Source organism: Camelina sativa, chromosome 8 (assembly GCF_000633955.1).
Source record: "Camelina sativa cultivar DH55 chromosome 8, Cs, whole genome shotgun sequence".
In the NCBI taxonomy this organism is placed as follows: Eukaryota; Viridiplantae; Streptophyta; class Magnoliopsida; order Brassicales; family Brassicaceae; genus Camelina; species Camelina sativa.
In genome coordinates this window covers 5,807,004-5,820,671 of record NC_025692.1, presented here as the reverse complement: position 1 = coordinate 5,820,671, position 13,668 = coordinate 5,807,004, and the positions used below count along the sequence as shown (strand labels likewise).

Below are 13,668 nucleotides of genomic sequence, written 5' to 3'. Positions count from 1 at the left end.
GCATTCGGATACTTCATCACAGATCCGTACTCTCCCCCGGGTCTAACCCCGCCCCAGTAACCCGTTATCGCGTGCCACACGTAAACGTATTTTAAACCATGTTTCTCTTTAGCTATCTTGACAATGTTCTCAATCCCAACTTTGGGATCATCCTTCTTCTGAAACTTAGCATTCTCCTTGATCCCGGTCAACCGAAACACCGGCGACTCTTCGACGGTGTCATCACTCGCAACGGATTGCCAACCGTCGTCGATAATGACAAACTTCGGCGGCGTTCCACCTGCGGCTAGAGATTCAAGACCAGCCTCAACGCCTTCTTGAGTCACTTCTTGATAAAACGCGTCCCAAGTACACCACCCCAAGTAGTCAACGATCCCTGGAAGCTTCTTCTCGTGACGCTGACGGAAACTATTCAAATGCGACTTAACGGTGCGAATAGCGTCCGTGATCGTCTGAAACGGATCCGTGCCGGCGTGAATATACAGAGAGTGAGTAAACGACGACCGTTTCGTGTCGGCGTCACCGCTCTCCAAACAGAGCTCAACCTCGTCGTTAACGTTTCCTTGAAGACACGAACGGAAAGATCCATCGATTAACGGCAAGAAGACGGTGTAAAGCTTCTGGTTACTCTCGACGCCGTCAGCTCCGTCAGGCTCGAGGTGAGATCCACCGTTGCTCTCGACCAATAAGAACTGCGTCTCGTAAGGGATGTCTCGGCCCATTTCGCCCATTCTCTGGGCCATCCACCAGAGCTTAAACCGGAAACAAGACATAAACCGGGAATCGCGTAACGTACCGATCGGTACGATGTGTTTGCTCTGTTCTTTGTCGAACGTCGCTCCGAGGAAGACTCCTTCGACAGGTCCAGCCTCCGATGCTGACGTCGCGATGACATTGTTTGGTAAACCGGTTAAAATCGTGCGGTTTTTGATAATTAGATTCCCATTGGAGATACGAACCGCCGGTTTGATCGTCATATCTTCTTCTTCTTCTCTGTACCTTGTCTTGAACGACGATGCTGCCTCGTTTCTCTGTGATAATAATAATAATAATAATAAAAAAAAAATCTCAAATTTTAGAGATCGAGAGTTTGTGTAATCTGCCATGGATAAAGAGATCTGAAGAAGAAAGAGAAGTAGTACCTTATATGAACAAAACTGAAACCCACGAGTAGATGAACAATGCCTGAAACGAATACGAAAGTGTGATGGGAGAGGAGTGTGAGGTTTGGATTTGAAAGAAAGAGAAGAAGAAGAAGAAGAGGAGGAGAATGGTCGAGTTGGAGATGTGAGAGAGTAGTGGATCAGAAGAGGATGAACCCTTTTTATACGGTGGATTCCATTGTAGCAAGTCTGTGACGCCATTTTTATTTTGTTGTTGTTGCTCTGTTTCTTCCTTGTTTTGGGAAATCGTGTGAATGAATGAATATATTTTTACGAGTTTCAGGGAAGTCTTTTTAACTCTTTTTAATCCGATTCCAAAGGTCTTTTTAAATGCATTTATAATTATATAAATATTTTTTAAATAACAAATTAAGTACTTTTCTTATAACACGTTTTGCGTTTCTTTCTTATTGTGCGCAAGTAATCTTTTTTTTTTTAATAATTAACTTAAGGTTGTATACATGATGTTGTAAAGGTTAAGTTGATTTATTTTTACAGAAAGCTTACATGTGAAAAAGCTTGAGGGATGAAAACATCAATTTTTAGCGTAAGGTTGGGTCAAAAAGAAATCGAGAAACCCAAATATTTTTCTTGTTTTGTTGGTGACATATATAATACAAAGATAGAATGATATCATAGTTGACCGTTGACAAGTAAAAAAAAAAAAAAGGAAGGATGAGTTTGCCACGTAGGATAAAAGAAGGTTTCTATTGGCACGCGCGGCGTGTTGGTTCGATATTTTTAAGATATTTTTATTGTTTTTTAAGGATTCAAAAAAAAATATATTTCCACGACTTTATTACGTGTCATCGTGTCACCGGATAATAATAGGCTCTCATCTCTTATCACGAGACGTAATTATTATTTATTTTTTTCAACCTACCCAAAAATCTAAAATTAGAAATTTTCTTGTATCTTGTAACCAAAAATATGACTATTGACAAAATAGTCGTCTTCTGTAATGGTTTTTATTGTTTTTTTTATCCCAAATACTTTGTAAACTTTCCTGTTGCATGGTATTTTTCTGTACTTTCAGTATTTCCTATTCTCTCATAGTACTGTTAAATGTAAATGACTATATATATATGTTATAAATATTATTATGTTAATGTCCTTAGTTATTTGAGAATATAATATAAGAATATATACGTAATTTAGAATTAAATATATATATATATATATATATCTTACGTAATGAAACAGAGACTGACATCAACTTAATATGAAAAATTGTAAAATAAAAAAAAGGGTGCAAATTGACAGGAATCTTCATACTACAAGTGGCTAAATTATCTTCGCTGCTCTCAACCAGATTATATCGATCATTGTGCGGTGCCACCAAGTACCCTGGTTTTTTCTTCTTAGTAATCTCTCATTTTATAAAATTAAAACTTAAAAAAAAAAAAAGAGAGAGAGAGAGAGAGTACTACTTCTTCACGAAACTGAATAATTTGATGTTTTCTGTCATTTTTTATTGTCTCTTTGTTCGCTATATTTATTATAATACTAGTAATAATAATTTACTGAAAACGAAATATTCGGAGATGCATGATTCGCTCGCAATAGGTGATTTTGGATCAGAAAGTGATTGGGAAAGCAACTCAACTTGTTTGGTATTTTTTTCTTACGAGCGAACAAAAAGTGTAGAGTTGTCTCCAAATGGACCCAATGGGTTTGTTTATCCGTCCATGTTGATACATCATGCTTTAGTTGGCGGATAAGGTTTTGTCAGATATTGTTTTGGTCGATTACCCATATATTATCGCGATAACGAACAAAAATAAATTTCATCTCCAACTAGTCGTAACTGGGATATTAAGAAGTACTCACCGACCATCGCTATTCGGCTACTTCTATGTCTCCACCTTTATATGTCAATCCTCCATCCGGTCTCATGTCGATCTGTATCCAACATTTAGTCGACGAATTTTTTCATTTCTTTTTTATGGTATTAGAGACGACATTACTAATTTAGTACTAGTATTGTTTAACACCTTTCACCTTTACCTTTTTTAATTGTATTCCAACTTAGATTAATTAAATGATGGTTTTTAACACATTATAGTACGTAGTACATGTGTAACAAATATTCAGAAGCCAATTCTAACTTTAAAATTTGTTTTTTCTTCATTAAAATCGATCCATAAATAGCTTAACAAGGAATAGCTTATCAAAAATATAACAGCCAATATTAGTTAACACACACATGCAGTTAGTTCCAAACGTTTAAGCACACCAAACAAACCAATACATATAGGTCATAATTAAGCAAACAACACACATATAGCATAATTTTAAGTACAACAAGTCCGACTCCGATAGAGAGTATAGATGTGGCTCGAGATTGATACAACACGCACAGATACATAATGACACAGTAAAAGGACCACGAAATAGATAGATGTTGATGATGAGATTATAAGTCTCGGTGATCAATCGATGACCAAGGACATAATCTTTTCCTGAAGATTTGGCTGGATCGGCTGCACTCTATATCCAAATTGCCCATCATGATCTCTCATCATCATTCCTCTTGCGTTGCTAGCTATAGCCATCTCCTGTTGTTGCTGCAATTCCCAAAAAGCCATATATATATATATATCCATATTACTCAGAACACAAACATACGTACTAATAGTTTCAAACCAAATGTCATACGCAAAAGCCTTATATTAATTTACATACGTACCAGCTGGAAATGGAGTTGCCGATTCTCCTCTACAATCATCTTCTCCTGTACAAAATAAAATAAAAAAAATGATGTAATCATTTATACATATTTCAGTCCGAAAGCTAAGTAGTAAACAATATAAATTGTTATATTATGCTCACAGTTCTTCTCTTTGTCATGACGATCTCCGACTGTGACAATTAAGCAGACCAAATAAGAGTTAAATGGTTGAATGTATTTATACATATATACATGTGTATGAATGAATGAACGTAGAGATGTGCACATGCCTGGTGGTCTCGGACTTTGTCGAGGCCGTGTTCAATGGCGTGCTCTACAGCCATCAGGTTTTTCAAGTTGAGAGACTGTATATCTTCCCCCTTCAAATGCCTGTATTCACAGTTTATATTCAGTACGTAGCAAGATTATTTCTATCAAGATACCTCCGTAAAGATATGGCACTGTACTGAAGGGTGATCGACCGACCTGAGCTCCACTTGTAAGCTATCATTCTCTTTTTTGATCCTATCAATCTCATTGCTGAGGTTCTGGAGATCAATATTGTTCAGCATATATATATGTATTAGATGAGTGATAGTAGATTTTAAGAATTTACATCACAGTAAAAAAAAAAACACATATTAATACACTAAACAAATTCAAGAAACAGATCTGGTTATAATTGACAAGTCTCGTCTCTCTCTATTCATGTTTCATGCAGAACATATAGAACAGTAACACACATATCTTGACATCCTTCTATGCAAAAGTTTACACAGATATGTATACACATAAATACTAGGTAGTGACTTAAATGGTATACAGCCCTCTGTCTGCTTATTACTCTATAGAGATATATCTCATTTGTTAGAACTAAACCTATGATTGTCAGAATTAAATTGATAATAATAAATAATATTTGAATTAAAAGTATTTTTAATTAGGATAATCAAAAGTATGATTTCTCAGTTTAATTTCAATTACTTTTGAAAGCCACAAATGTAAAATCAGTAAACTGTGCAGATATTCTCATTTATATCACATCCCAGATTTTCTCTCGATAACCTAAAACTTGAATATAACTCGCTTAAGATTTTGTCTTGGTGTGGTTTCAAAACACAGTTGGTGAATACATGTTTAGATATACTCTAAAATATATTGAAGACCTATACAAATTATGCACGAACGGAAAAAAGAATAACTTCCATGTCTTGTTGAGTACAAGAAAATCAATAAAGAAGCTTGGAAGGCTACACAGACAAAGAAACCTTTGTAGATCTGCATCTAGGGTTCGAGGTTTTTCTCCTTTGACATATTTTTAGGAAAAGAAAATTAAATAACTCATTTCATGATGATATTATATCTAGCTCAGAATATTTGTTTTTGAGACAAAACACTAATAGTAGATCTGCATCTAGGGTTAAAAATTCAAGGGTCTTTTGACATGTTTTTGGCAAAGAAATAGAAAACCCATTTCATGATTTTGGCCATGGAATATTATTTGAGACAAATAAACTATAGATTATATAAAAGAGAGAGAGAGAAAGAGAGTACCTCATGCTTAGCATCCCATAGTTTCTTGCCAGATAACTTCTGATATTGGTCCAACATAGCACCAAGATCCATGGAAGGACAACAATAATCAGTCATCTTACCATTACTGGCAAAGATTATGAGAGCAACTTTTGCATCGCAAAGAACTGTGATCTCTTTAGCCTTCTTGACCAACCCATTCCTCCTCTTTGAGAACGTCACCACCCTGTTGTTTGCGTTTTCTATCCTCTTTATCTCTATCTTCCCTCTACCCATCTTTCTCTCTCTCTCTCTCTCTCTCTCTAAGTACTCTTTCTCAATTTTAGGGTTTTGGTATGAAATTGTTAAGATGTGGATCGGAGGAGAGGATATGTGGTTTATATGAAGAACAAGAAGAGGAGCATTGGCTTTAAAGCAACATTGATGAGAGAGAGAGAGTTAAATGTTTGATTAATCTTGAGAGGTGAAGAGAGACTTTGACAGTTTGGGATTGAAAACAAAGCTACTTTCTTAATGGCACAGTCATGGAAGGCTTGTTTTTGTTTCTCTTATTACACATAGTCATAGCCAACTCTATTCTCTCTTCTTTTTTACACTACCAAAAATATTTTCTTTAAAAAAATGAAGTAACATAATAAAATTAGCTATTTTGCTTAATGAACACTCTTTTTATGTGATTGATGTTTATTTCCTTTCATTTGATTTGATTATCTGTCTTTCTCTTGATAGATTTAAGTGTCGCTTGATTAACCTATGGTCTCTTCCATACAATGTTTTCTTCAATGAACTGTAGATAGAGATTGGTTTGAGAAAAAACTATTATTATATGTCTAAAAAGATTAGATATTAATTACATATGGAGTATATAATTAGATTTGAGATTTAAGAGTTTTGATGGGTATTCAGTGACAAATTCAAGTACAATTGTGTGACATCATATAATTAATGATTAAGCTACTATAAAATTATTCTGCACATACACTTCTCATTTCGTCTATCTAGAAATTGATTTACCCGTAAACCAACAAGCTTAAATTAAATTAGCACCGGAGTTTTGAAACTTTTTATAGTTTTAAACCAACAAGATCTCTCTGTAAATTTTAGAACCACCTTTATTTTTCTACAGGTTCTTACTTTGGTAAAGCCAAGACTTGCTATTTCAGGAACTCTATGTCATATATAGGTCTTATCGAATATCGTAGCTACACTATAAAAATCAAACATATTAAATTATTGAAAGAAAAAAAGGAACAGTGTAATTACCGAAGACTTTGGTATAACCACTGGAACTTATCATGCTTACACATTATATTAAGGGGAAAATGTCATGCATCATATTGTTGGAAAACAAAACAAGCTAAGTGTTTTGACCAAAACAAAGACTACAAAACAAGTGTATGGTTTTTCTAAATTCACGTCAATCAGACACGTGTCAAATTATTGTGGAAATTTGTGGTCGTATGTCGAACTTACTACTTAGTACGTACGGGCATACTATATTAAAATTGTGAATATAGGTGAGAAACGTCTCCCTAGCTACACCGAAACAAAAATACCATATTAGTATTGAATTAGATTAACATATATGTGTCTCTTTAATATTTTTCTAACTTCGGTTCATGTTTCGGATTCGTGAGTGTGATTAAAGTATTTAGAAGGTAAATTTTGTCTGAGATCATACATGAAAACTAGACAAACTGGATCAAGAAGATGGAAATCTTTTATGAAATGTGGTAATAATATATAGTCAATGATGTGGAAAACCACTCTTTGTTTTTTTTTTGGCAACAGAATAATCACATATCGAAACTCATACTAATCACAGAGTATAAGACGTTTATATAATGACTTTGAAAACAAGTCTTTATTCTCTCAAAAAGAATAAAAATACGTACATGACTGTAATAGAATTAAGGAGAGTATAAGGTATAAAACAAACACATATTGATTAACTAACTCAAAAGAGAGCAACAACAGCGGAAACAAAAGCGACCAAGAAAGTAGCACCTCCTAAAGAAGAAGCGGCGGCATTTCCAGCAGCTGGAGTAGTGGTGGTTCCGCTAGAGCCGGAAGGTGTTGTGGTCCCGCCAGCAGTGGGGGGAGTGGTGGCTCCTCCGGCACCTGGGGTTGCCCCGGGTGCAGGGGAAGCACCGCCACGAGCACCTGGAGCTGGAGTAGCACCTCCTCCTGTAGCACCAGCAGCAACTACGTTGATGGAGAGTTTTTGACCAAAGCGGCAATGGTCACCGATGGTGCAGATAAAGTATTGTGGTCCAGTGGTGTTTAGCCTGATTTTGACCGGAGGTACGGTCATGACGCTGATTGGTTTCTCTTTGTCGCAGTTTTCATATGCATCTTTTGTTACAACTGCCACATCGTGCCTTTCAGGAGCGAAATCAAATTCTGTAATAAGAATATCAAAAAGTTAGAATATCATTAGTTCTTAAACAAACTAGATCTCTCGCGCGTTACCAATGATTTAATATATTTATATGTGAACTATTAACATCAGTCGGTGGAAACTTAATTAATCTTTTTTTTTATATATAGTTCAAATATGCTCAAAATAATATATATAGAACCAAAGAAGTAACATCACTGACATGATCATCTATGAACGATCGGACAAAATCGACTGTTATAGAAACAAAGAAATAGAAAACTCACCGAGCTCGTCGCCTACATGGAAAGTTTTACCGGCCGCCCAGGTAGTATAGAAGTCGAGGTCCATAGGTCTCGTCCACTCGGTATCACCACCAACATCGTGGTCCTCCGTCTCAGCGAAGACAGTAACGGCAACAAAAGCCAAAACCAAAAACGTAACCGTTTTGAAAACTCCGGCCATTTTGTTTTTTTTTTTTTTGTGTTGAAAGGATTCAGGTCACCCCTTAATCTTCTCTTGGTCGATTTAAACAATATCTGTATGTCGTCTCTTTAAAGGATTTTAAATGACCCTTTTGATTTTTGTGTGTGTTTTGTAATGGTTTCAAAAAGTCTTGCAAACTATTTATAGGGCAATAAAGGAGAGGTTGTTCACAAGGGGTTGAATTATTCAACTTTAGATTTTTTATCTTTTGGTCAATCTTTGCCTGCTAAGGTTTTTTTTTTGTCCACAGTTGTTATTTTTAGCGCGTGTTAAAAAAAATAGTCCGTAATAAAATTTCGATCGAGTTAAAAAAAAACGTGATTAACTTATTGGCCTTTGATATTTTAGTGTTCACACTAAAAATAGCATTCTAATAATAACAGTTAACACGATGGTAAAGGGCATCGTTGAATAGTAAGGATACTAATAATGTTAGAAAGAAACAAAAGAGTTAAATGTCAATGGATATGGCTGAACTATTAGGTACGTGTTAATGTACGTCGACATCTAGCCATCTAGGCAATTTGTTATACATGGATAACATTTTAGAAATTTCTAGGGTCGATATTGTCAATGAACGATCCCTCTTTCTTTGCGTGGGTCCGTTGGCACCAACTCTGGTCGTGCTCAATAAAAATCAACCCAAAAGAATTACGAATGCGGTCATAAACCGAAACCAAAAGGGGTCAAAGTCGCGTCAGACTTGTTGAGTTTTGAAAAATTGGCCAAAAACCGATAAAAGGACAAAGTGATTGATTAATCCGATTCTAAGAATAAGCAGTGTGGGATTGGTTATTTCTGTTTCAAGAGTAAAACAAAGCCTAAACCAATATGTGATCAAGAACCTGCTTGCTCTATACAAGAATCACTGTCTGAAACTTGTTTGCTTGGACAGGTTCTTACATTATGTCCCTTTTTCTTGCAGAACCCACAATCATACCCTCCTCTGACTTTAACAACACCATCTTCCTCAGAATCGCCAACACGGCCACTGAGTTTCACTCTGGTCAGTTTTCGGCATGTTCTGCTGTTGTGACCGCTCTCACCGCATATTCCACATTTGTGATACCTTGTGGAAATGCCTTTAGTGACCTTTGGTTTCGACTTAGGACAGGTTCTTCGGTTATGACCTTTATCACCGCAAAGCCTACATCTAATTCTTTTGTCCGCATCAGTGCCCAGTTCTGGACAGTAATGGCTTCTATGGCCTTCCTGTCCGCAGTTCTTGCAGTAAAATTTAATTCCTGAAACAGCACAAAATGAGTTTTTACCATTTCTTGGCTTGCACTTGCACAAGAAACTGTCACCATAAAAGGAAAATCAAAACCTAAATATCTACAGTTTCTCTCTGAAACAACATGGTATCTCACATTAACCGTGTAAGCGCCAATGATATCCAAAGATATATACTATTGCTACCTTAAGTAACAAAGCCTCAGCCTAATTCGTACCACATTAATTAGAGAATGTAAGCAGAGAAAGTTGCAGAACGAAAAAGAGTACTAAACTGAGCTAAACTCTGAATTTCTACTAAGAACTGATATTTACCTTTCATGGATAAGCTTCTCTGTTCTCGGTTTTCGGGGTTACTGAAGAAAGATTTCATAGATTCTGATGCATGCTTTCTAGCAGCTGGTGTTCCTTTAGCTTTCTAGAGCACAAATAACACTAAGCAGATTCAAGTAAACAAAACCAAAAGTTGCAAAACAAAAATGGGAATTGATTACAGACCTTAATTGCAGCTACCCTTTGAGCATGAAGGACAGGATCACGATGTATAATCTTCATTCGCTTACTAAAAAGTCCAGTCTTGGCATTGAGACTCTATAATAAAACCACATTTAGACTGACTATAACAATACACCATGGATAGAGTATGATGATATCATGAAGAGGAATACATGAATAAGACTAACTTTAAGAGATCGNTTCTTGCAGTAAAATTTAATTCCTGAAACAGCACAAAATGAGTTTTTACCATTTCTTGGCTTGCACTTGCACAAGAAACTGTCACCATAAAAGGAAAATCAAAACCTAAATATCTACAGTTTCTCTCTGAAACAACATGGTATCTCACATTAACCGTGTAAGCGCCAATGATATCCAAAGATATATACTATTGCTACCTTAAGTAACAAAGCCTCAGCCTAATTCGTACCACATTAATTAGAGAATGTAAGCAGAGAAAGTTGCAGAACGAAAAAGAGTACTAAACTGAGCTAAACTCTGAATTTCTACTAAGAACTGATATTTACCTTTCATGGATAAGCTTCTCTGTTCTCGGTTTTCGGGGTTACTGAAGAAAGATTTCATAGATTCTGATGCATGCTTTCTAGCAGCTGGTGTTCCTTTAGCTTTCTAGAGCACAAATAACACTAAGCAGATTCAAGTAAACAAAACCAAAAGTTGCAAAACAAAAATGGGAATTGATTACAGACCTTAATTGCAGCTACCCTTTGAGCATGAAGGACAGGATCACGATGTATAATCTTCATTCGCTTACTAAAAAGTCCAGTCTTGGCATTGAGACTCTATAATAAAACCACATTTAGACTGACTATAACAATACACCATGGATAGAGTATGATGATATCATGAAGAGGAATACATGAATAAGACTAACTTTAAGAGATCGGCTGATCTTTTGTCCAACTTCAGGAGTCGGTGACTGGTAAATCCGCTTCGATTTTCTCCTTTTACTGAACTTTATCTCTAGATTATCAACCTCATCATCCTCCTTTACTCTAAATGGAGAACTGTGGCAGAACAAACAAAGAAGAGATTTATTAGTCAAAGAATAAACAAAAAATGAGATTTAGTAGTCTTGAATAACACTACCTGGATCTAGCTTTCTCCCAAGGTCGTTCATCGATTGATTCTTCCCATATGACACAATCTCCCAAACATCTGAGACAAGTCATTATGCCCTACACAAAAATTTAGAGCAAAGTTCAATAACATTGTAACGCAAGAGTTTGAAGTCTCTCACAAAACGCTTTTTGAAGTAGTACCTTTCCTTTGCATTGAGGGCAGTCCAATCTCGGCCTCTCGATTCCGCAATTTGAGCATGAAGTATAACCTCTTCCTCTACAAGTTGGACATGGAAGCTCTCGAATGTACTGACCGTTTGGACCAAACCATGACCTTGGTTCGCGCGAATCACCAGATATGATCCTGAATGAAACCATCACCAAATTGATCGTATTCACAGACCTTAAGGGTGAATTCACTTTTAAAAAAAGTGTTGGAAACTCTTACCTGGGTTTGAAATCAACACCAAACAGTTCCTCTGAAGGATCATAACCCATCTGTCGCTGTTCAAAACAGGGCATAAAAAAAAAAAAAGGGAGAAATCCCATCAATGTGAGTACAAAGAGTGGAGAATTGTATATACGATTTGTAAGAGGTATAATACACTGTTTTGTCTGGAAGATGAAACTGAACCATCTGTGTTGTCCGAAGAAGAAACCGCGCGAGGAAAGAAGGCGAATTTTGAGATGGGATTGAGTAGTAATAGAGATCGGGTGCTCTTCTTTCTGCTCCATTGTGGCTGAGAAACCTGAAATCCAGCATGAATCGAGCACATGAGGAGTGATCAAAATAACCACTTATCAAGGAAGATCAGGAACAGGAACACCCACCACACACACATACAGGAGTCTTCGTCTGGGCAAAGAGAAGTTTTCAAAACTTGCTGTTCCTTCGAGATTGTGGCTAATACGCGGGGACGATACTAACGTGGCACATGTTTTTTCCACTCTCTCTAATTGAACCCAGAGTTGCAAAATTTAAGCACATATGATTCTATATACTCGACCTTTTTAATTTTATTTTGATCGTATAGGTGAACAATCCTGATTATTGATTAAAAAATCAGATACAAAAAAAAAAAAAACAATCATCTCAAAATGAATATAAAATCAAAACACATGATTCTAGGTAAAAAAAATTCTACTCTCACAGTAAGGAAAAAAAAAAAAAAGGTAAAACTAAGAGATTGGAAAAGTTACAAGACACAAGAGACCATCGTCCTTGTTTGTTAACAGCAAACACCATCACTTCCTGCTGAGCCGAACGGTATTCTCTCCGTCTTTTCAGACCCAAATGTGTATTCGATACCTAAACTTGCATCATCCTCCTCATTTATCACCTCTTCGCTCACAAAAGGAAAGTCAAAGACCAGCGGCGACTTATTATCCCTTCTCTTACTGTTGAAACTATATTGAGGAATCTCATCATCCTTTGTTGCTCCATGATGACTTGTAATGGCAATACCACCACTTGGAACTGGGCTTGTTGTGAATGGCATGATGGATGGAGTTGTGGGCTCTGATGATGTTGCTCCATCTGATGAAGAGACCGGGAATGTGAAGCCAGCGTTTGTACCCGAAGGGACTGCCCATTTTTGGAATGGCTTGGCTATTGAGATCGATGGAAGTACAGGTTTATTATTTCCTAGTGAATGAGATGGTTGTTTGGGGAGATTTGCAGGTTCGCCTCCAAAAGAATAGGGAACAGCTTTTGCTGCGTCCTGAGAAGAAGTGACATCAATTTTCTACAAGAATAAAAAAATTCAAACTGTTACAAGTTTATTCACTTTCCGCAGAGATCTTGGTTTTTTTTTAAGTCACAAAATATGTAAAAGCTCATGAAGCTTGTAACTTCCTATGTTACGGTATATATTGAGGTTACTCACACTCAAAAGATAAAAGCAGCAAAGAAATCAAAACCTTAACACCCTAAACCTTGATGCAATATGCGTTAAGAAAAAAAAAAAAAAAATCAAGTGCTCAAATACCTCTCCATGTGTGCTTCTGGAAAGAGAACTCTTAGGCTTCCCTAACTCATATTGGACTGCGGTACCACTGCTACCTGCTGCCTGAGTTCCAGGAAATACTCCATTTGACGCTGGAGCGGTCTTGGTCATTCCATTTTGAGTGTCAGCGGTGCTATTTGCAGGAGGTTTAAGCACAAAGGACGACTGATTGTGAGAGAAAATGTTCTGCACATCTTCATTCAATTTAGCTGAGCCATCCTTTTTCACATTGTTGGCGTTTGAGCTGCTTTGTTCAACGGTTTTCGAAGACTCTGGATATCTCCAGGAAGTGGCAAGCTTTAGCTCAGCAGATTTACCTCTGGGGTTGGACTGGGACCGTACAATCTTATCCAATATTGTCCTAGCAATCTGACTAGAATGTGGAGGCACAGTCGGGGTACCAACTTCTGACTCTTTATGCTTACCATAAGTTGTTGTCTGGGACCTCGATAGGTAATCTGATTCCCCTGTTTCAGAGCTCTTTATGATATCAGAATTTTCAAAACGAGATGAACCACGTGAAGGTCGTGAATAAGGAGACACAATGGATGGCGTGGTGCTCTGGCGAGATCTTCTACTGGGTCCAAAAAGTCCGCCATCTCTTCCCTTGCTAAGCTGT

General features: G+C 36.8%; 5 protein-coding genes across 7 annotated transcripts in view; all 5 read right to left on the bottom strand.

The window, feature by feature from the left end:
• LOC104706375 (probable galactinol--sucrose galactosyltransferase 6) overlaps positions 1–1,463 on the bottom strand; it is a 5,118-nt gene extending 3,655 nt beyond the window's left edge. The window contains exons 1-2 of one of the 2 annotated variants that reach the window (XM_010422562.2): positions 1,143–1,463; positions 23–1,031 (exon numbers count right to left, since the gene is read on the bottom strand). In XM_010422562.2, coding sequence (XP_010420864.1) covers positions 23–1,031; positions 1,143–1,364 — 1,231 coding nt within the window. In that variant the 5' untranslated portion in view covers positions 1,365–1,463. The remainder of the gene's footprint in view (positions 1–22; positions 1,032–1,142) is intronic. The other variant, XM_010422563.2, reaches the window with a different exon arrangement.
• Positions 3,327–5,906, bottom strand: LOC104706374 (floral homeotic protein PISTILLATA). Its single transcript, XM_010422561.2, has 6 exons — positions 5,389–5,906; positions 4,321–4,382; positions 4,125–4,224; positions 3,996–4,025; positions 3,853–3,897; positions 3,327–3,730 (listed from the first exon to the last, which is right to left on the bottom strand). The coding sequence occupies exons 1-6, from the start codon at positions 5,641–5,643 to the stop codon at positions 3,596–3,598; spliced, it is 627 nt and encodes a 208-aa protein (XP_010420863.1). The 5' UTR covers positions 5,644–5,906; the 3' UTR covers positions 3,327–3,595.
• Positions 7,164–8,354, bottom strand: LOC104706373 (blue copper protein-like). Its single transcript, XM_010422560.2, has 2 exons — positions 8,035–8,354; positions 7,164–7,770 (listed from the first exon to the last, which is right to left on the bottom strand). The coding sequence occupies exons 1-2, from the start codon at positions 8,210–8,212 to the stop codon at positions 7,325–7,327; spliced, it is 624 nt and encodes a 207-aa protein (XP_010420862.1). The 5' UTR covers positions 8,213–8,354; the 3' UTR covers positions 7,164–7,324.
• Positions 8,970–11,882, bottom strand: LOC104706371 (zinc finger CCHC domain-containing protein 9). The gene is made up of 8 exons (XM_010422559.1): positions 11,649–11,882; positions 11,492–11,547; positions 11,245–11,407; positions 11,072–11,160; positions 10,857–10,989; positions 10,672–10,764; positions 10,489–10,591; positions 8,970–9,477 (listed from the first exon to the last, which is right to left on the bottom strand). Exons 1-8 carry the CDS (start codon positions 11,817–11,819, stop codon positions 9,071–9,073), a joined length of 1,215 nt encoding a protein of 404 aa, XP_010420861.1. The 5' UTR covers positions 11,820–11,882; the 3' UTR covers positions 8,970–9,070.
• LOC104706370 (nuclear pore complex protein NUP1-like) overlaps positions 12,031–13,668 on the bottom strand; it is a 5,946-nt gene continuing 4,308 nt past the window's right edge. Inside the window, exons 7-8 of one of the 2 annotated variants that reach the window (XM_010422558.1) lie at positions 13,032–13,664; positions 12,031–12,788 (exon numbers count right to left, since the gene is read on the bottom strand). In XM_010422558.1, the coding sequence (XP_010420860.1) occupies positions 12,273–12,788; positions 13,032–13,664 (1,149 nt within the window). In that variant the 3' untranslated portion in view covers positions 12,031–12,272. The remainder of the gene's footprint in view (positions 12,789–13,031; positions 13,665–13,668) is intronic. The other variant, XM_019228358.1, reaches the window with a different exon arrangement.